The sequence below is a fragment of the Eptatretus burgeri genome, chromosome 4, assembly GCF_056783735.1.
Source record: "Eptatretus burgeri isolate ZD-2024b chromosome 4, Ebu_testis_v1, whole genome shotgun sequence".
NCBI lineage: Eukaryota > Metazoa > Chordata > Myxini > Myxiniformes > Myxinidae > Eptatretus > Eptatretus burgeri.
Window position 1 is genome coordinate 83,267,555 of NC_140964.1, and position 21,254 is coordinate 83,288,808.

Below are 21,254 nucleotides of genomic sequence, written 5' to 3' on the forward strand. Positions count from 1 at the left end.
GAAGAAGAAGAAGAAGAAGAAGAAGAAGAAGAAGAAGAAGAAGAAGAAGAAGCTGCTGCTCTTTCGAGACACGAATAAAAAAAATACTTTTTTATTTAAACAATAAAAATCAATCTATTTCCATATTTTTATTTTGGCATCCTCGAGATGTCCTTGGAACACTCAAACAACTTCTGTGACTTGTACGTTAACAGCCACGAATTCCGTTTACGTGATGACGTCATATTCATGCGTACATTCCAGCTGAACGCAAACATCTGCTTCTCCTATTTTTAATCTTCTTCTTCTTTACTACGGTATCTGTGTGTTACAGCAAAGACGAAAACACAAATACCACGCAAACTGACACACGGGGATTAAAAAAAAAAATACGAAGGGAGGCAAAAGATGTTTTAATTTCCAGGCGGATGAATACAAGACAATCCTTTTCGCCGAGTGATTGAGTCGATCAATCTGGGGGTTTCATAAACAACCTTCAAGGTTTACACATCGCACTCCATCGACATGATCGAATGAAACGATGCTGTTTACGACCGGTTCATGACAAAGCTCGTACTTCTGGATTCGGAACTGCCCTCAAATAAGGCGTGAGGGGTCTCGAGTTTCCGGTCGGACCCGCATGTGCGGGTTAACGAGGCTCTCGGTTTCAGCGGCGATTCAAATCGAGTCCCTCCTTTAAATGACTTATTTGTTTATTTTCACTCAAATGTCTCGACACAAATTTCGACGTTCCGCGAAACCTGAAAACGTGAGTCTTCGGGCAGTGCGGAAGCGGGGACCGAGTCGTGATCGTCAGCAACAACAGAAACAACAGCAGGATGCGAATGAGGCTTTGAAGCTTCAACTGAAGCAGCTGGGATTGACTTTACGAGAAGTTGTGGGCGATGGGTAAGGCCTGGTCTCAAAAAGAAATGTCCAGAGGAGCAACGACGGAGTTAGTGAGCGTCCCTCCCTTCTCAGGAAGCACCCCGAACCCCACGTCCGATCAAAGGGAGCGCCGACCTCTCCTCCCCATCGCACGGAGCGCCACATCCCTCCCCATCGCACGGAGCGCCCACCTCTCCTCCCCATCGCACGGAGCGCCGACCTCTCCTCCCCATCGCACGGAGCGCCCACCTCCCCTCCCCATCGCACGGAGCGCCGACCTCCCCTCCCCATCGCACGGAGCGCCGACCTCCCCTCCCCATCGCACGGAGCGCCACATCCCTCCCCATCGCACGGAGCGCCCACCTCTCCTCGCCATCGCACGGAGCGCCGACCTCTCCTCCCCATCGCACGGAGCGCCGACCTCTCCTCCCCCTCGCACGGAGCGCCCACCTCCCCTCCCCATCGCACGGAGCGCGGAGCGCCGACCTCCCCTCCCCATCGCACGGAGCGCCACATCCCTCCCCATCGCACGGAGCGCCCACCTCTCCTCCCCATCGCACGGAGCGCCGACCTCTCCTCCCCATCGCACGGAGCGCCGACCTCTCCTCCCCATCGCACGGAGCGCCCACCTCCCCTCCCCATCGCACGGAGCGCCGACCTCCCCTCCCCATCGCACGGAGCGCCGACCTCCCCTCCCCATCGCACGGAGCGCCGACCTCCCCTCCCCATCGCACGGAGCGCCACATCCCCTCCCCATCGCACGGAGCGCCGACCTCCCCTCCCCATCGCACGGAGCGCCGACCTCCCCTCCCCATCGCACGGAGCGCCGACCTCCCCTCCCCATCGCACGGAGCGCCCACCTCCCCTCCCCATGGCACGGAGCGCCGACCTCCCCTCCCCATCGCACGGAGCGCCGACCTCTCCTCCCCATCGCACGGAGCGCCGACCTCCCCTCCCCATCGCACGGAGCGCCCACCTCCCCTCCCCATCGCACGGAGCGCCGACCTCCCCTCCCCATCGCACGGAGCGCCGCCCTCCCCTCCCCAACGCACGGACCGCCGACCTCCCCTCCCCATCGCACGGAGCGCCACATCCCTCCCCATCGCACGGAGCGTCGACCTCCCCTCCCCATCGCACGGAGCGCCGACCTCCCCTCCCCATCGCACGGAGCGCCGACCTCCCCTCCGCATCGCACGGAGCGCCGACCTCCCCTCCCCATGGCACGGAGCGCCCACCTCTCCTCCCCATGGCACGGAGCGCCCACCTCTCCTCCCCATGGCACGGAGCGCCCACCTCTCCTCCCCATGGCACGGAGCGCCCACCTCTCCTCCCCATGGCACGGAGCGCCCACCTCTCCTCCCCATGGCACGGAGCGCCCACCTCTCCTCCCCATGGCACGGAGCGCCCACCTCTCCTCCCCATGGCACGGAGCGCCCACCTCTCCTCCCCATCGCACGGAGCGCCCACCTCTCCTCCCCATCGCACGGAGCGCCCACCTCTCCTCCCCATCGCACGGAGCGCCCACCTCTCCTCCCCATCGCACGGAGCGCCCACCTCTCCTCCCCATCGCACGGAGCGCCCACCTCTCCTCCCCATCGCACGGAGCGCCCACCTCTCCTCCCCATCGCACGGAGCGCCCACCTCTCCTCCCCATCGCACGGAGCGCCCACCTCTCCTCCCCATCGCACGGAGCGCCCACCTCTCCTCCCCATCGCACGGAGCGCCCACCTCTCCTCCCCATCGCACGGAGCGCCGACCTCTCCTCCCCATCGCACGGAGCGCCGACCTCTCCTCCCCATCGCACGGAGCGCCGACCTCTCCTCCCCATCGCACGGAGCGCCGACCTCTCCTCCCCATCGCACGGAGCGCCGACCTCTCCTCCCCATCGCACGGAGCGCCGACCTCTCCTCCCCATCGCACGGAGCGCCGACCTCTCCTCCCCATCGCACGGAGCGCCGACCTCTCCTCCCCATCGCACGGAGCGCCGACCTCTCCTCCCCATCGCACGGAGCGCCGACCTCTCCTCCCCATCGCACGGAGCGCCGACCTCCCCTCCCCATCGCACGGAGCGCCGACCTCCCCTCCCCATCGCACGGAGCGCCGACCTCCCCTCCCCATCGCACGGAGCGCCGACCTCTCCTCCCCATCGCACGGAGCGCCGACCTCCCCTCCCCATCGCACGGAGCGCCGACCTCCCCTCCCCATCGCACGGAGCGCCGACCTCCCTCCCCATCGCACGGAGCGCCGACCTCCCCTCCCCATCGCACGGAGCGCCGACCTCCCCTCCCCATCGCACGGAGCGCCGACCTCCCCTCCCCATCGCACGGAGCGCCGACCTCCCCTCCCCATCGCACGGAGCGCCGACCTCCCCTCCCCATCGCATGGAGCGCCGACCTCCCCTCCCCATCGCACGGAGCGCCGACCTCCCCTCCCCATCGCACGGAGCGCCGACCTCCCCTCCCCATCGCACGGAGCGCCACATCCCTTCCCATCGCACGGAGCGCCACATCCCCCCCATCGCACGGAGCGCCCACCTCCCCCCCCCCATCGCACGGAGCGCCCACCTCCCCCCCATCGCACGGAGCGCCCACCTCCCCCCCATCGCACGGAGCGCCCACCTCCCCCCATCGCACGGAGCGCCCACCTCCCCCCATCGCACGGAGCGCCCACCTCCCCCCATCGCACGGAGCGCCCACCTCCCCCCCATCGCACGGAGCGCCCACCTCCCCCCATCGCACGGAGCGCCCACCTCCCCCCCATCGCACGGAGCGCCCACCTCCCCCCATCGCACGGAGCGCCCACCTCCCCCCCCATCGCACGGAGCGCCCACCTCCCCCCCATCGCACGGAGCGCCCACCTCCCCCCATCGCACGGAGCGCCCACCTCCCCCCATCGCACGGAGCGCCCACCTCCCCCCCATCGCACGGAGCGCCCACCTCCCCCCCATCGCACGGAGCGCCCACCTCCCCCCATCGCACGGAGCGCCCACCTCCCCCCCATCGCACGGAGCGCCCACCTCCCCCCCCATCGCACGGAGCGCCCACCTCCCCCCCCATCGCACGGAGCGCCCACCTCCCCCCATCGCACGGAGCGCCCACCTCCCCCCCCCATCGCACGGAGCGCCCACCTCCCCCCCATCGCACGGAGCGCCCACCTCCCCCCATCGCACGGAGCGCCCACCTCCCCCATCGCACGGAGCGCCCACCTCCCCCCATCGCACGGAGCGCCCACCTCCCCCCCATCGCACGGAGCGCCCACCTCCCCCCCATCGCACGGAGCGCCCACCTCCCCCCATCGCACGGAGCGCCCACCTCCCCCCATCGCACGGAGCGCCCACCTCTCCCCCCATCGCACGGAGCGCCCACCTCTCCCCCATCGCACGGAGCGCCCACCTCTCCTCCCCATCGCACGGAGCGCCCACCTCTCCTCCCCATCGCACGGAGCGCCCACCCCTCCTCCGCATCGCACGGCGCGCCCACCCCTCCTCCCCATCGCACGGAGCGCCCACCTCCCCTCCCCATCGCACGGAGCGCCCACCTCCCCTCCCCATCGCACGGAGCGCCCACCTCCCCTCCCCATCGCACGGAGCGCCCACCTCCCCTCCCCATGGCACGGAGCGCCCACCTCCCCTCCCCATGGCACGGAGCGCCCACCTCCCCTCCCCATCGCACGGAGCGCCCACCTCTCCTCCCCATCGCACGGAGCGCCCACCTCCCCTCCCCATCGCACGGCGCGCCCACCTCTCCTCCCCATCGCACGGAGCGCCCACCTCTCCTCCCCATCGCACGGAGCGCCCACCTCTCCTCCCCATCGCACGGAGCGCCCACCTCTCCTCCCCATCGCACGGAGCGCCCACCTCTCCTCCCCATCGCACGGAGCGCCGAGCTCTCCTCCCCATCGCACGGAGCGCCGAGCTCTCCTCCCCATCGCACGGAGCTCTCCTCCCCATCGCACGGAGCTCTCCTCCCCATCGCACGGAGCTCTCCTCCCCATCGCACGGAGCTCTCCTCCCCATCGCACGGAGCTCTCCTCCCCATCGCACGGAGCTCTCCTCCCCATCGCACGGAGCTCTCCTCCCCATCGCACGGAGCGCCGAGCTCTCCTCCCCATCGCACGGAGCGCCCACCTCTCCTCCCCATCGCACGGAGCGCCGAGCTCTCCTCCCCATCGCACGGAGCGCCGAGCTCTCCTCCCCATCGCACGGAGCTCTCCTCCCCATCGCACGGAGCTCTCCTCCCCATCGCACGGAGCTCTCCTCCCCATCGCACGGAGCGCCGAGCTCTCCTCCCCATCGCACGGAGCGCCGAGCTCTCCTCCCCATCGCACGGAGCGCCGAGCTCTCCTCCCCATCGCACGGAGCGCCGAGCTCTCCTCCCCATCGCACGGAGCGCCGAGCTCTCCTCCCCATCGCACGGAGCGCCGAGCTCTCCTCCCCATCGCACGGAGCGCCGAGCTCTCCTCCCCATCGCACGGAGCGCCCGCCTCTCCTCCCCATCGCACGGAGCGCCCGCCTCTCCTCCCCATCGCACGGAGCGCCCGCCTCTCCTCCCCATCGCACGGAGCGCCCGCCTCTCCTCCCCATCGCACGGAGCGCCCGCCTCTCCTCCCCATCGCACGGAGCGCCCGCCTCTCCTCCCCATCGCACGGAGCGCCCGCCTCTCCTCCCCATCGCACGGAGCGCCCGCCTCTCCTCCCCATCGCACGGAGCGCCCGCCTCTCCTCCCCATCGCACGGAGCGCCCGCCTCTCCTCCCCATCGCACGGAGCGCCCGCCTCTCCTCCCCATCGCACGGAGCGCCCGCCTCTCCTCCCCATCGCACGGAGCGCCCGCCTCTCCTCCCCATCGCACGGAGCGCCCGCCTCTCCTCCCCATCGCACGGAGCGCCCGCCTCTCCTCCCCATCGCACGGAGCGCCCGCCTCTCCTCCCCATCGCACGGAGCGCCCGCCTCTCCTCCCCATCGCACGGAGCGCCCGCCTCCCCTCCCCATCGCACGGAGCGCCACATCCTCTCCCAGGGAGCGACCCCACCCCCCCCAATGTCATGCATCGTCCCCTCCCCCTCCCCCTCCCCCCATCGCAGGGAGCACCACAACCCGCCCAGGAAGCGTCTCCCCCCCTTACCCCCACCTTGGTCAGAGTACAGAGAGTATTACTGTAATGTGGTGTTCTCTTCTCGACCAATGTACTTTTAATTAATATTATTATATATGTTCCCTTACAATTGGAACTCCGGCTAACGGGAGGCCATGATTGTCCTATTTCAGTGGCGTAATGGTTGGATTGTCTGCTCTTAATTCGGGAGATCTGTGGTTCGAACCCTGTGCTGCTTCCTTGCGTGACATACAGCATGTAAATATCTGCCTGCTGTTTGCTTAGTGGTTAGGGTGGCTTGCTTGGGATCCTCGGGTCCTGATTTCGAGTCCCGTTGGCTGCTGAATTTCCACCAAGTGGTGTCGATTCTGTCTGTCATCCTCCCAAGGTCGGCGAAATGAGTACCAGTGTACTGGTTGAGGGGCACAGCATCACCGGCACAGCCATGCTCCAATAAATAATAGCTACCCGTCAGCCAAGCTGCTTTGTGCAAGAACAGAGAGCATATAAATAAAAGGATATAAGAGAATAGACAAACAACCAGAGGTTGACGTTACAATGACAGGCTGTGATGGTCTTAAATTTTTTAAATTTTCAGCCAAAACGCCAAAATTTTCAGCCCACATTACTCACCATTCTCCTGCGGTGTGCAGTATAGTTTCGTTAAAATCGGGCAACGAAAAAAATTATTAAAAAATCAAATCCCGATTCAGTCAAGTACTCTGGGAGAATTTGATCAATGGAAACGACCTCAGCGGTATAGTTCGCTCGAGCTATCTTTTTTTTTTTCTTGAAATTATTTTTTTTCTTCAACCGCTGTCACAACGGGAACCCACCTGGTTCATGGGTTGTTTAGTTATTATTATTATTATTATTATTATTATTATTATTATTAATATTTAAATAAGTGAAGCAATGAACAAGCTCAGGAAAAGCAGAATAGCATTGTGTTCTCAATTGTCTAAGAAATACAAGTATTTCAGTTTTCTTGACCCAGTAAATTTTTGTAATTTATCTGCTCTTCTGCAGTATATGCTTCTCGTATTATATATATATATATATATATATATATATATATATATATATATATATATATATATATATATATATATATATATATATATATATATATATATATATATATATATATATATTTACGAATTCGCGCCCACCCACGTGCGATCGACCGCATTTTTCTAATAGCAGCCGCGTCACCCACCGGACGGACAATTCAGTCGTGACCTTCCGGAACAACGCTGGAACCCAGTAACGGGTGGGTTCTTAATCCCACCACGGTCTAGCCAATTTTCTACCCGCGCAAAATAGGGTTAATCGCCGAATATCGATATACCTAAGTACTCGCGCGGGTAGCCTACCGGGAGACCGTACCTCGACGCAGGTCGGCTTGGACACGAACCGCTCAAGTGGTCCGTTCCGTTCTTCAGTGATAACCGAGCGGGTATTATCGCCCGACCTCGCCGGATCCGATTCTATTTACTGGGTGTTTTAAAACCCAACTACTATTCCGCAGTGCAAGATGGCATTCCAATAGGGGAAAGAGGACGCAACGAACTGGGTACATTTAACCAAGCACATTTATTTACTACGACACACGTATACAGGGAATACTAAGCACGCATGCAGTAAGCAATGCAAACACGTATACAGGCAACAAAAGCACTACAACCGACTATAAGCAATTATCAATGTACAGCACTTACACAGTTCTACTTATAGATGGCGCCACCAACATTCATTCAAAAGAAAAGAAAAGACTACTCTCAAAGACAAGGGAGTCAGACAGGGTCCGTAGACCTTTATACCGTGGAGTCTTGGTGACCGAACGGGCCCCACGAGACCGTTGCAGGTTAACTGCACCCCCGTGGTGCCTTGATGGGCGACTCGCGACGTCTGTCCCCATGGCAGCTAGGATAGCCGCGGCTGACCCGGGCCTTCCACGGGGCCGGCGAGCTCTCTCCGGCGCTCTACACTCGGGCACGCAGGTTTGCGCCACAGAGCTGGCAGAGCAGCGCCTCCAGTCTGTGTCCCTGGTGCCACGCCCGGACTCCCCACCGACTGCGAGCTCCGACGAATGGGTCGTTCCATGGACCGCTTCTCCAGAGACAGGCCACCACGAGCCGAAGATCCCGACCAGGAAGAAGAAGCCACCAAAATAAACCACACACACCCGACTTGGCTCCTGCGTGCCCTTATATTCCTCCTGGCTTCTTGCTCCGCCCTCCTTCGAGCTCCTGCGGGAAGCTTCGAGAAAAGGGGCGTTGCCCATGTCCAACCCTCTCACCGCCCCCTCTCCCGGCGCGCGGGAGGGGGGGGGGGCGAGGGAATCGTTACATGGCCCAGGACTAGGGAGATTCATTCCCTCAAAATGAGGCCCCTCCTTCACATGACCTTTGACCTCTGGCTCGAATCCCACTTCCTCCACACCAAAGCGCGGGAAAAGCAGGCGGGAAAATCCGTGTGCCACCGATGTTCCTTCTTGTTTTTCCCTCGCGTTATCGAAATCCCTTGTTCCTTTTCCTCCGCAAAGATGGACTTTATGAGCGGAGAGGGTTGCGATTTGGTTTGTGGAGAAAGGGATCGGTAGTTGGCGTAGCGGGAAAGGTGGTTAGGTGATTGACGTAATTGTGGTTGAGGTGATGAGGATGGCGTGATTTGTTGAGAGGCGCGTGTGGTTGTTGTGGTGGGAGGACGGTGGATCTGAAGTGGTTGTTTGAGAGCGACGTTGGTGGTGGTGGTGGTTTGGTTGTGGTTGGTGGTTGAGGCGATCGTGGTTGTGAAGGTGGTTGAAATGTGGTTGGTCCATAATAACGATAGTCAAAGAAAAACACTATCTCAAAGATCATGGCCCGGTGGCACGAATAATTCCCATTAAACAACGGTGGGGAAATCCAACAGAACACAAACTTATCGATCTAACTGAACTATTATGGTGTTCTGCGAATTTCCACAGCCATAACAATACATATATATATATATATATATATATATATATATATATATATATATATATATATATATATATATATATATATATATTACATTGTTGGGGGTCTGGTGAGAAGGCCACCAGGAGGGGGAAGCTATCTCGGGTGAATGCCAATTACTCAACCACATGACTTGGGGTCCTCCTTCTAGTTTATCCGGTTACTTAAAAATAATCATATGATCTAATTACCGGGGGACACGCCCTCGGTACGCCTTGTCCGAACCGGATCACTTTATCAGATCAAATGCAGCCGAGCGACACTGCCAAGGACGTACCGGTTAAAAGTAACGGATCGTTGGGAATAAAGTCCCGGCTAGTTTAGGATACGGACCATGCTGGATTAATGAAAGAAAATGCAAACATTAGTTGGGAACATTTCTACAAAGGATTTATTAACAGGCAGGAGAGAAAAGGTATGTGGCACAGTTAATAGATTTTATTGTTGTGTGTGAGTAGGGATAGGAAGAAAAGTGTGGTGCGACAATAATATAAGCAACTTGCAAAAGCAGACACAGAGCAGAGTTATCCCAATTAAATTCTTCTCCACTCTTAACTTAAACGAGGACAGGCGCCATGACACACACACACACACACACACACACACACACACACACACACACACACACACACACACACACACACACACACACACACACACACACACACACACACACACACACACACACACACACACACATCCTGTGGAAGAGGTGTTGATGAGAAGAAAGAAGAGAGGAGATGAGGCTAACGGTGTCTCAATACCTTGCATGATTGCCTGACCGCACCACCCATACGTTTTTTGGGGATGCTCCACTGGGCGATACCTCCCTGACAGCTAGCGCGTTGTCTCCCGCTTCGTGGCACTTCGAGCAGCGAAGCGCCGATCCAGAGAATGGGGCCGACCGACAGGCGTGAAGGAAGGACTTTGGGCGGAATCAGAAGGCAGTGGGTGGATGGGTGGAGTCAGCGGCAAGGCGGTGAAGAATGCGGAGTCAGCAGGTGAGGAACGCTGAGCAGGAAAGATGATGACAGACAGCCCTGCGACCCGTCCTTTTATAGACCCTGTGGTGCTGGCGGGGGTGACAACCCGAAGTGATGTGTCGTCACCCGAATCGGGCGCTCTGGTTGAGCCTCGGCCAGCACATGGCCCAGCCGTGATGGCCGGTGGCGGCTCCACTTTACTTCCGGCCAGATGGTTCCAAGCTGCGGGATCGTCTCGCTCCAAGCACCGTGTCACAAATCGCCCTGCACTGAGCTCCCTTGCCGTCCACGGCAACCGGCGGTCAGTGCCACTCAATGTGCTTGCCTGTCTGTAAGCCATGCAGCCCGAGCCGTACAGCACGCCTCTGCCTGGCTGCAGCCTTACTGGGCGGAGAGGGGAGAGGATGCTTGCCATCCGTGGGAGACACCCGCAGCCGCGGTGGTCAGCATAGACCAACGGTATGATGTTATGGTAACACATGCGCAGACCCGAACAAGATGTGTGCTATCCGTGCCCTGCTCTGTGCACGATAATAAACTACCCCGGGGCTGCGCGTGGGTCCGCTACCATTGAGCATGCGGTCATTCATCAAAAGCGGTGGTGTGCGCGGTACCGGCCCTGATCTGTGCCAGGAATTGAGGGAACAGAATGGATATAATTATTAGATGCAGGTTTGGGTTGAAGAAGAAGATAGATATAATTATTAGAATCAGAAATGGCTTGAGAAGAGTGCACCGTGTGCGAACTGTACGGTGTTAGCATTTGGTGTGTTGTTCCTTCTATTTCCTTGGCACGGCATTCCTGCAGTGTGCCGTCATGTTGGTTACCCTTCCCCTCTCTTCCGCCCAATGGGTGGAAATTACCGCGATGCTGCACATGTTCCGTGCAGCGTGGGCGCTTGGTGTTTTGTTCCTTTTGCTCTTCTGTGAGGACGCATTCACATAGCGAAGGGTGCGGCCGTGGTTTTTACAGATGGGTGTCTGAGCGGAGTGCCTTCTGGCCTCGCAAGGACCCATTGCTTGGATTTACGTCAGGAAGAGAGAAAAAAAAGAATAGGAATGAGCTCAGAGATATTATCAGACCTAACTATGAGATTCACACAAGGCACTCTCCCGTTAGTCCCTTCCTTCTTGTCTAATGGGACAATCTGAACATATATTAATGAAATAACTGTCTGAGGACCACTGTATGTTGGATGCCATTGGTGTTGGAGGGATGTGGTTCCCGGAACCACAACTATATGTGTGTATATATATATATATATATATATATATATATATATATATATATATATATATATATATATATATGTATCTTCTTCTTCTTCTTTCGGCTGCTCCCGTTAGGGGTCGCCACAGCGGATCATCCGTATGATCCGCATAGTGATTTGGCACATGTTTTACGCCGGATGCCCTTCCTGATGCAACCCTGGTCGCCTCTTACGACACAGGGATATGGTACACCTATTTTAACCGGGGTATACACCGGCCCAGTACACTGGTACTCATTTCGCCGACCTCGGAAGGATGACAGGCTGAGTAAACCCCCTGGTGTATTAATTCAGTGGCCCAACGCGGCTTGAACTCAGGACCTTTTGGATCCCAAGCCGCTGCCCTAACCACTGCGCCAACACCAGGCTATATATATATATATATATATATATATATATATATATATATATATATATATATATATATATATATATATATATATATATATATATATATATATATATATATATATATATATATATATATATATATATATATATATATATATATATATATATATATATATATATATATATATATATATATATATATATATCTTCTTCTTTCGGCTGCTCCCGTTAGGGGTCGCCACAGCGGATCATCGGTATGATCCGCATCGTGATTTGGCACATGTTTTACGCCGGATGCCCTTCCTGACACAACCCTGGTCGCCTCTTACGACACAGGGATAATATGTATATATATATATATATATATATACACACACACACACACACACACACACACACACACACACACACACACACACACACACACACACACACACACACACACACACACACACACACTGTACCGGCAATGATACCTAGCGTTGCCAAGCAATGCTGGGTCCCTCTCACGCCCCGTCCCTCTGGACTCCCACCCCATCGCCTCTCCTTACTACCTCTGGACTCCCATCGAACGCCTTCCCATCTCTTCCCCCACTCCTTCCCCACCGTCCTCTCTCCCCCTGCCTCCTCCTACCCCATCCCTCTCCCTCCTCCCACCCCACCCCTCTCCCTCCAGACTCCCACCTCACCCCTTCTCCTTCCTTCTTGCACCTCCTCCTACCACACCCCCCACCAGTGATGGGAAATGTGAATGGGCATTTTAAGTTCCATCACTACCCAACACCCTTCCTTCCCACTTCCCACTGACTTTCAAGGCTTTTTCTGAACTTGCTCATGAGATCGAAAGATTTGTGATCAAAAAAGGATTTATGAGATTAACAGAGGATTGAGAATTCAGGAAGAAGAAGAAGAAGAAGGAAGATTTGTGAAAATGATTTTCAAAATTTTCCATCGCTATAGGAACTTTGAACAGAATACGTAACCATGGCAACGTGTTTTTTTTTTTTTCAACCAAGTAAATCGATGATTACCTTTCCAATGGCAGATAATTGGGGATGAAGGTACAGGGCAGGGGTGGAGTTCAAAACTGAGCAGACACTTTTATGGAAGCGAAATACGTTGCCAGTGAAAGAAAATGGTGACATCGTGTGCGGACATACATATAATTTTTTTTTTAATTCCACTAAAGATTTCGACATCATTAGGCCATAAGTTTCAATCGTCAAATATGTAATCAGATTTCGAATATCAGTTTTTAATAAGCCAACACAATACATTATTCAATGTTGCCAGGAGCCAATCGCATTTCATCTAGCCTCAGCCAATCAGTGTAAATCACGAACAGACGAACGCGTACATATATTTATATATTTATATTTATGTATATATATGTATATATATATATATATATATATATATATATATATATATATATGTATATGTATAAAGTGTTACCGATCTGGAAACCATACGCATTCAACATACAAGTCCCAAAAGTCAGTTATGTCGTTGAGTGTGTGTGTAGTCAGATCCTCTTCCTTTTGTCTCGTGGGAGAATCAAAGGTGTGCGTTGCGTTGTTTTTTTAGTGAGGTTAAATAAATCTTTACCATCCAACAAACATCCAACAACCAACCACGGTTCCTTCCAGCGCTTGCAACCCTCGCCTCGCTGGTCACAGCATACGGGGCAAAAACGTCCAGTCGGCCGTTCCTTGCCGCTTCCACAAACGTTCCTTCCACAAACGTTGTAACTCTTTCACGGCGACCTTTTTGCAACGTTGATACTGTGACTCGTCAAGTATGAACCCGCGTGGAAGAGTGGCTGGGGTTTCCCGGCAGGGGCCGAGGCCCCACCCCGGAAGGGTGGGCCGTAGGACCCTGTCCAATCAAAGGCAGACAACGAGGTGTGTTTCACCAAGGTCCCCTCCCCATTGAGGGAGGTTAAAAAAATCCCCGAGCACTCTCTGAGAGCAGAGTTTTGGTGGGTTTTTGCTGTTACGAAGGGGTTACGAAGGTTGTTACAAAGGGGTGGTTACAGTGGTTGTTACAAGGGCTGTCATGATTGAGCAGAAGGTCGTCAAGGTGGCGAACGTGTCTCTGTTGGCCCTCTACAAGGAAGGAAAGAGCAACCCTGACCCCCTCCATGGACCCCGCTATTCACCACCCGAGCTCTGCCACGAACCTCGAGTCCCACACGTGCGACTGGGGACCAAACCAGCGACCATTGTCAGGTGCCACAGCACGGAGAACCCCCTTTCTCCGACGTCCAGGTACCCATCCAAACTCTGACCTCGAGCTTGTCTCTCTCCTCACCTGCGAGGGTCCAATAAGGAACTCTGGGTTTATTTTCATTTGTGTGTGTGTCTGCGTGTGGGCCCGTCTGGTAACTAGAACTGAATAAGTGTTTTTGGATCATTGCAAATATTCCTTGCTTGCATATTCGCGTTAAGTCTTGCCTTTGTCTTTTACTGCAAATTAAACTTGTGAGAAATGTTCCCAGTCCGTTTCCGTCCCTTCTTGCACCCTCCGTCCCGCACCAAGCAGCCAGGTACATGTAATATTTTGTATGTAATATTTTATCATAGGTACACTTCAACTGTGAAAGACTGAATCTAAAACAAAAATCCTGAAAATCACATTGTATGATTTTTAAATAATTTATTTGCATTTTATTGCATAAAATAAGTATTTGATACATCAGAAAAATAGAACTTGATATTTGGTACAGAAACCTTTGTTTGCAATTACAGAGATCAGACATTTCCTGTAGTTCTGAACCAGGTTTGCACAGACTGCAGCAGGGATTTTGGCCCACTCCTCCATACAGATCTTCTCCAGATACTTGAGGTTTCGGGGCTGTCGCTGGGCAACACAGACTTTCAGCTCCCTCCAAAGATTTTCTATTGGGTTCAGGTCTGGAGACTGGCTAAGCCACTCCAGGACCTTGAGATGCTTCTTCCGGAGCCACTCCTTATTTGCCCTGGCTGTGTTTCGGGTCGTTGTCATGCTGGAAGACCCAGCCACGCCCCATCTTCAATGCTCTTGTTGAGGGAAGGAGGTTGTTGGCCAAGATCTCACGATACATGGCCCCATCCATCCTCCCCTCAATACGGTGCAGTCGTCCTGTCCCCTTTGCAGAAAAGCATCCCCAAAGAATGATGTTTCCACCTCCATGTTTCACAGTTGGGATGGTGTTCTTGGGGTTGTACTCATCCTTCTTCTTCCTCCAAACATGGCGAGTGGAGTTTAAACCAAAAAGCTCTATTTTGGTCTCATCAGACCACATGACCTTCTCCCATTCCTCCTCTGGATCATCCAGATGGTCATTGGCAAACTTCAGACGGGCCTGGACATGTGCTGGCTTGAGCAGAGGGACCTTGCGTGCGCTGCAGGATTTTAATCCATGACGGCGTAGTGTTACTTATGGTTTTCTTTGATACTGTGGTCACAGCTCTCTTCAGGTCATTGACCAGGTCCTGCCATGTAGTTCTAGGTTGATCCCTCACCTTTCTCATGATCATTGAGACTCCACGAGGTGAGATCTTGCATGGAGCCCCAGACCGAGGGAGATTGACTGTTATCTTGAACTTCTTCCATTTTCTAATAATTATGCCAACAGTTATTGCCTTCTCACAAAGCTGCTTGCCTATTGTCCTGTAGCCCATCCCAGCCTTGTGCAAGTCTACAATTTTGTCCCTGATGTCCTTAGACAGCTCTCTGGTCTTGCCCATTGTGGAGAGGTTGGAGACTGATTGATTGAAGTGGACAGCTGTCTTTTATGAAGTTAACGAGTTCTAACAGGTAGTGAGTGGAGAATGGAAGGGCTTCTTAAAGACAAAACTAATCGGTCTGTGAGAGCCGGAATTCTTTCTGGTTGGTAGGTGATCAAATAGTTATTTCATGCAATAAAATGCAAATTAATTATTTAAAAATCATACAATGTGATTTTCAGGATTTTTGTTTTAGATTCCGTCTTTCACAGTTGAAGTGTACCTCTGATAAAAATTACAGACCTCTACGTGCTTTGTAAGTGGGAAAACCTGCAAAATCGGCAGTGTATCAAATACTTGTTCTCCTCACTGTATGTATATGTGTATTTATATGTGTGTGTGTGTGTGTGTGTGTGTGTGTGTGTATATATATATATATATATATATATATATATATATATATATATATATATATATATATATATATATATATATATATATATATGGAGTCATCTCGCTCAACAGAGCAAAGTCGTCCATGAAGTGAAAACGTCCTGAAATGTGTGTGTGCGTGTTTTGTCCGTCGCCAGCACCCAGCCTTGCCGTGCACTCACTCGCCAACAGCCTTGAACGCCAGTTGATGTCTGGGGTGCACCGAGATCGTCTGTCGCGGGTTTAGACCCTGGTGCTGCGACACAGGCAGCTCCTCACACTTCACGAAACTGCTGATGTCCAGTGACCCACACGGTCCGTTGGTGACTGACCCGTGCCTCACCCCTCGTCGGCGCTGCTCACACCCACACGCTCGATTGCTCAATCACTGGAAAGGACGAACTGACTGACGAATTGTCCTGTTGGCGCTGGTCAGACAACCACACGCTCACTCGCTCGCTTGTGCGCTCCCTCTCTGGCTCGCTTGCCCGCTTCTTGCTCTCTTCTCGCTTTTTATCCAGAACGGACCTCCAATTCGTTTTATATATGCGGCCCGTCTCGGCGGGCACCGAGTCCCCTTAAGTTCACCCCGCCCCACTTGCGCGCCGTGACCATGACAACCCGTGCTCTTGCAAAAGGGCGGGTCTCGGCGTCCGTGAAAGAAATGTGTGAAAACGTTGCTGGAAAAAGGGTGGGCCTCGGCACTCGCGAAAGAAATATGTGCATAAATGTCTCTATCATAAAGAAAAAAGCTTCCCATAAGAGAGGGGATCTTTTCTTTACCCTCTCAACGCACCACATTTGAAATCCCACTAAACATGGGGATGGGGCTAATCTGGACATGCATTTAAGGAAATAACGGTCTCAGGACCTGGATGTGTGGATGCATTCATCAGACCGGATTCTGAAATCCGTAATACGATATATATATATATATATATATATATATATATATATATATATATATATATATATATATATATATATATATATACACGTATAAATAAACAGATATTGCAGAAGTAAATAGACCCCATGCTTTTAAAATAATTTATTTATCGAACATTTGATCCATTTTAATGCATACACTAGTATTTTGTCGACTTGTCATTTGCAGATTTCAACGCTTTTACTCTTTCAGACATAGAACTAATGAGTTCTGAAATTATCTTTTGTGGGATTTCTGCCCAGGTTTCACGCAAACGGGTTAGCAATTTTACCCGTGATGTTTGTTTCCTGGACTTTTTCTGCACAGCTTGATCCAATATGGCCCAGAGGTGGTCAATGGGATTCATGTCAGGAGACTGACTTGGCCATGGAAGTCGCTTGATCCCCTTTCTGTCCTGCCATTATTTGGTGTTTTTTGGAGTGTGGCATGGAGCTCCATCTTCCATGAACAACGTGTTGTTTTTGACCATCTGACCAGTGGAGAAGACTAGGAGAAGTCCATCCTCAAGGATAGAAATGTGTCTCGTAGAGTTAATGTTGCCCACACACTCCACAAGCTCTGACTGACCAGCGCTCCAGATTGCTCCCTACACCATCACTAAAAAACCACCGTGTTTGACAGTTGGCTGCAGTCAGTTGAAAGAGAACTCTTGACTGGGAAGTCGCCAGACCCATACGCATCCACTGTCAGAAAACTGAGCAAATTGGGACTCAGCTGAAAAAAATTACAGTTTGCCAAAACTCCAAGGGTCTGGTGGCCATCTTGTCAGCCCACTTCTTTCTCCTTTGAATCTTGGTTGGTCTAAGAAGAGGTTTTTTCCGAGCTGCTGTCCCATACTAGCCGGGTTGATGAAGGTATCGCGCGGTAGTTCTTGAGCTAACTTGGACCTCCTGCAACATCTACTGCCTTGCAACAGGGAGTTTTCTCAATGGACCGCTTGACAGCTCGAATACATCTTTCTGAGAGCCAAGATCGACCAGAACACGAAGCTGTGGATTCCTTGCCTTCGCTGGTGAATTACACAATCACCCGATTGACCGTAGAAAGCGGAATGCCAAGGTTTTGAGCGATCTGACACTGGTTGACTCCACCTTCCAATTTGCCAACAATTCGTCCTCTTTGAAAATCACAAAGGTCGTGTGCTCCCTGGGTTTGAGGCAGAGTTAATTGTCGTACAAGACCCAGGAACTCGTTTCTGCAAATAAAGAGTTGAATGTTCGTACAAATCACTGAGTAAAACTGCGTTATACAGATGAAATTAATAAATTAAAGGTGTCTATTTACTTCTGTCATGTCTCTGTGAGTGTGTTTGTTTGTATGTATGTGTGTGTGTATATATGTATATGTATATATATATATATATATATATATATATATATATATATATATATATATATATATATATTCAGGGTGTCCCAAAAAAATACTTTTCATCTGCAAAGAGGATGGTCGTGACGTATATTTTTTAAAAAGATATATGGCTGGAGAGAAAGCTGAAAGGTTGAAGTTTATTGTACCAATGTCAAAATTGCCACCAAAATGTAAATTTGGGTATAGAATCGTCGTTTTCTTTTAGACCACATGTTCGACGTAGGCTCCACATTGTCCGATCACTGCCTGCAAACGTGTTGTCATGTTCTCCATCACTTTGGGAAACGTTTCCTGAGGAATGTTCTGGATTTCTCGGTGGATGTTTTCCTTCAGCTGATCAAGAGTCTGAGGCGTAGGGTTTCCATAGATCCTGACCTTGAGATACTCCCACAAGAAGAAGTCTGGAGGAGTAAGGTCAGGGGAATACGGTGGCCACTCAACGTCTTCGTAGAGGGAGAGAAAGCAGCCCTCAAAATGTTGGTTGAGAAAACGCCTTGTTTCCCTGGCTGTATGCGGCGATGCCCCATCCTGCTGGAACCACTGGGTTCTCATCTGGATCAGGTTGTTTCTCCTACGGGCCTGAGTACGTAGCTCAGGCAGATAGAATTCCTGAATCATTTCGCGATAGTTCCTCTGGTTTACCGTGCAAGTGCGTCCCTGGTCATCTTCAAAAAGTATGAACCAATTATCCCATACCAACCAACCGCCACCCACATGGTGACTTTGAGAACAGATCGAGGCACCAGTTCAGTTGATGCATTACCAGGATTTTCAGTTCCCCAGTACCGAACGTTTTGCTTGTTTACCTCCCCAGACAAGTGAGCATGGCATTCGTCCGTCATGTGAAGTTTTTTGAGGAAGTCTGCATCTTCCTCCAACTTTCCTGAGAACCAATTTGCAAAGTCTACTCGTTTGCGTTTCTGTTGATCAGTGAGCACCGTTACCATTTGAATTTTGTTTGGAAAGGCATGAATGTCTTGGCGAAGAATCCTCTGAACGGTGCTCTTATGAATGTTTGTCTCGGCAGAAAGTCGTCGAATCGATTTTTTTGGACTCTGAACGAACACCTGTCTCACCATTTCCACATTTTCTTCACTACGACCTGTCCTCTTCCGACCACTGTGACCCTTGTAAATGTCACATGGTTCCCACATTGGTAAACTTTGCGATGGTGCACTTTATTGTCCGAAAGTTTGGTGCGTGGTGCAAGTCGATACCGAAATGTCTCGAGTAAAGACGTTGCACCTGTATGACACTTTTCGTCTGGTGCCAAAGCTCAACAATTTTCGTCCGTTGTTGTACGGTCAGTCTTGGCATTTTTCTGGCGCTTGCTTGGTATCAAAATAAACTTCAGGGTCTCTGCAACAAGAAATGAAGCATTACTGACAAAATTGCTGCTTTTTTAGGATCAAACGAAGCATTTTAATAGTTGTACATTTTTTTGGGACATATATATATATATATATATATATATATATATATATATATATATATATATATATATATATATATATATATATATATATATATATATATATATATATATATATATATATATATATATATATATATATAAGATTGGGGCGGTTGAGATTACACACTTTTAAAGAAGAAGGAGGCGCTTCCAACCAAAGTAAAAAAAACTAGATCGACTCCGCTAATTTGAGCAAAAGAGCGAGAGCATACACGGTCTCAGGCAAAGTTTTGTCGGCTTTGCTGCTGGCTTCATCAGGCACAATAGACTTCTTCCACCTCCTCATACGCCACCCCCACCAGTGATGGGAAATGTGAATGTCTGTCTGTTGTGTGTGATGAAGCCGGTGAAACGTTGCCCAAGACCGGGTCTGCTCTACATTTTTTTGCTCAAATTAGCAGAGTTCATCTAGTTTTTTTTTTTACTTTGGTTGGAAGCGCCTTTTTCTTCTTAAAATTTTTTTTTTTTTTTAAATTGCATATATAATTATGCCATCTTCTTTCTGTCCATCAATAGAATCAGCTCCATCATATTGCAAACCGTTGGAATCCTCTTGGCAAATGGAGATGCAAGAAAACATTTTAAAATCTCCAGGGTAGGGAGTTCCGTGTGTGGGTAAGATCCAAAATCTCTCTGTAAATGTGCATCATATAGCCCCACCCGGTGGTAGGCAGTATGTGGTTATCTCCGGATGTGTCCGGGCGGTGTTTATCGTATGACCTGAAGAAAGTGTATTTCAGATGTTATTTTATTTCCATCTTCACTGTTATTCTATGGAGAATCATTTTGACGAGACAGTATGAATCGTAATTGATGCTCCACGGCACATCTGCCATCTCTTCCCCTCACCTCATGCTTTCCTCTTCCCAACCCCCACCCCGCCCCCACATCCCCATATAACTCTGGTCATTTATAAGCATTACAGCTGAAATACGATAAGCTCTAGAATTTCTTAACCTGAACTAAATTTCAAAATTGAAACTGTGGAATTGAACTTATCAGCAGTTCCGATTGATATAAAAAAAATTGTTCATTTGTCCAATTCGCACATTGTTTAATACTCTGGACGTCTCTGGATGGTGTTTAGTATGACCCAGTCAGCCATTCCTTACCAACCGTTTTGTTGGAGTACTTGCTTGAATGCTTAATATTGATGGACGGAATCAATTCCAAAGTACTCGTCCCTGTTCGGCATGGTCCGGTTTCACATGGCCTGGTAATGTAATAATTGAAAAGGAACATGCCCCTAGGGTGTCCCCTTTGCAATATTGCAGCAAAAGCAAGTCATTTGCAAACTAAACATGCCCTTAGGGTATGTTCCTTTTATATGGAAAGCAAGGTATTTAGAGTTGGCAGGTAAATCGTGCTGATTGCTTTGCTGGCAGACAGGTAGGCATTAAATCGACTGATAAGGTTTTGACAACATGCCTTCAAAAGGTCTAGAAGTGCAGTTTGGAACTATTTCAGGAAGACAGACAGAAAGTTGTATGCTCACTTTGTTCAATCGACATTACTCGTCACTGTAATGAGACCAATATGCTAAAATGTTTGAAAACCAAACACCAGAGAGAGTACCTATTTGTGACTGTTTAGAATGTAGATTTAAAGAAACCAAAGTCTGCATCAGCATTAAGTTCGCTTTTGCAATCGACAATTAAAAGCACTTTTGTTCCAGTAATGCCCGGGTTTGCTATCTTCCCTCCCCATCCCCTCACGCTGCCTTCCCTTCACCTCCCCTCATGCTGCCTTC

The 21,254-nt window shown here is 51.6% G+C and overlaps 1 protein-coding gene across 2 annotated transcripts in view; it reads left to right on the forward strand.

Annotated features, from left to right (window-relative positions):
• Nucleotides 1–593: 593 nt before the first annotated feature.
• Nucleotides 594–21,254, forward strand: part of OTUD3 (OTU deubiquitinase 3) — a 62,954-nt gene continuing 42,293 nt past the window's right edge. For both annotated transcript variants that reach the window (XM_085879084.1, XM_085879085.1), the window contains exon 1: nucleotides 594–888. In XM_085879084.1, the coding sequence (XP_085735210.1) occupies nucleotides 680–888 (209 nt within the window). In that variant the 5' untranslated portion in view covers nucleotides 594–679. The remainder of the gene's footprint in view (nucleotides 889–21,254) is intronic.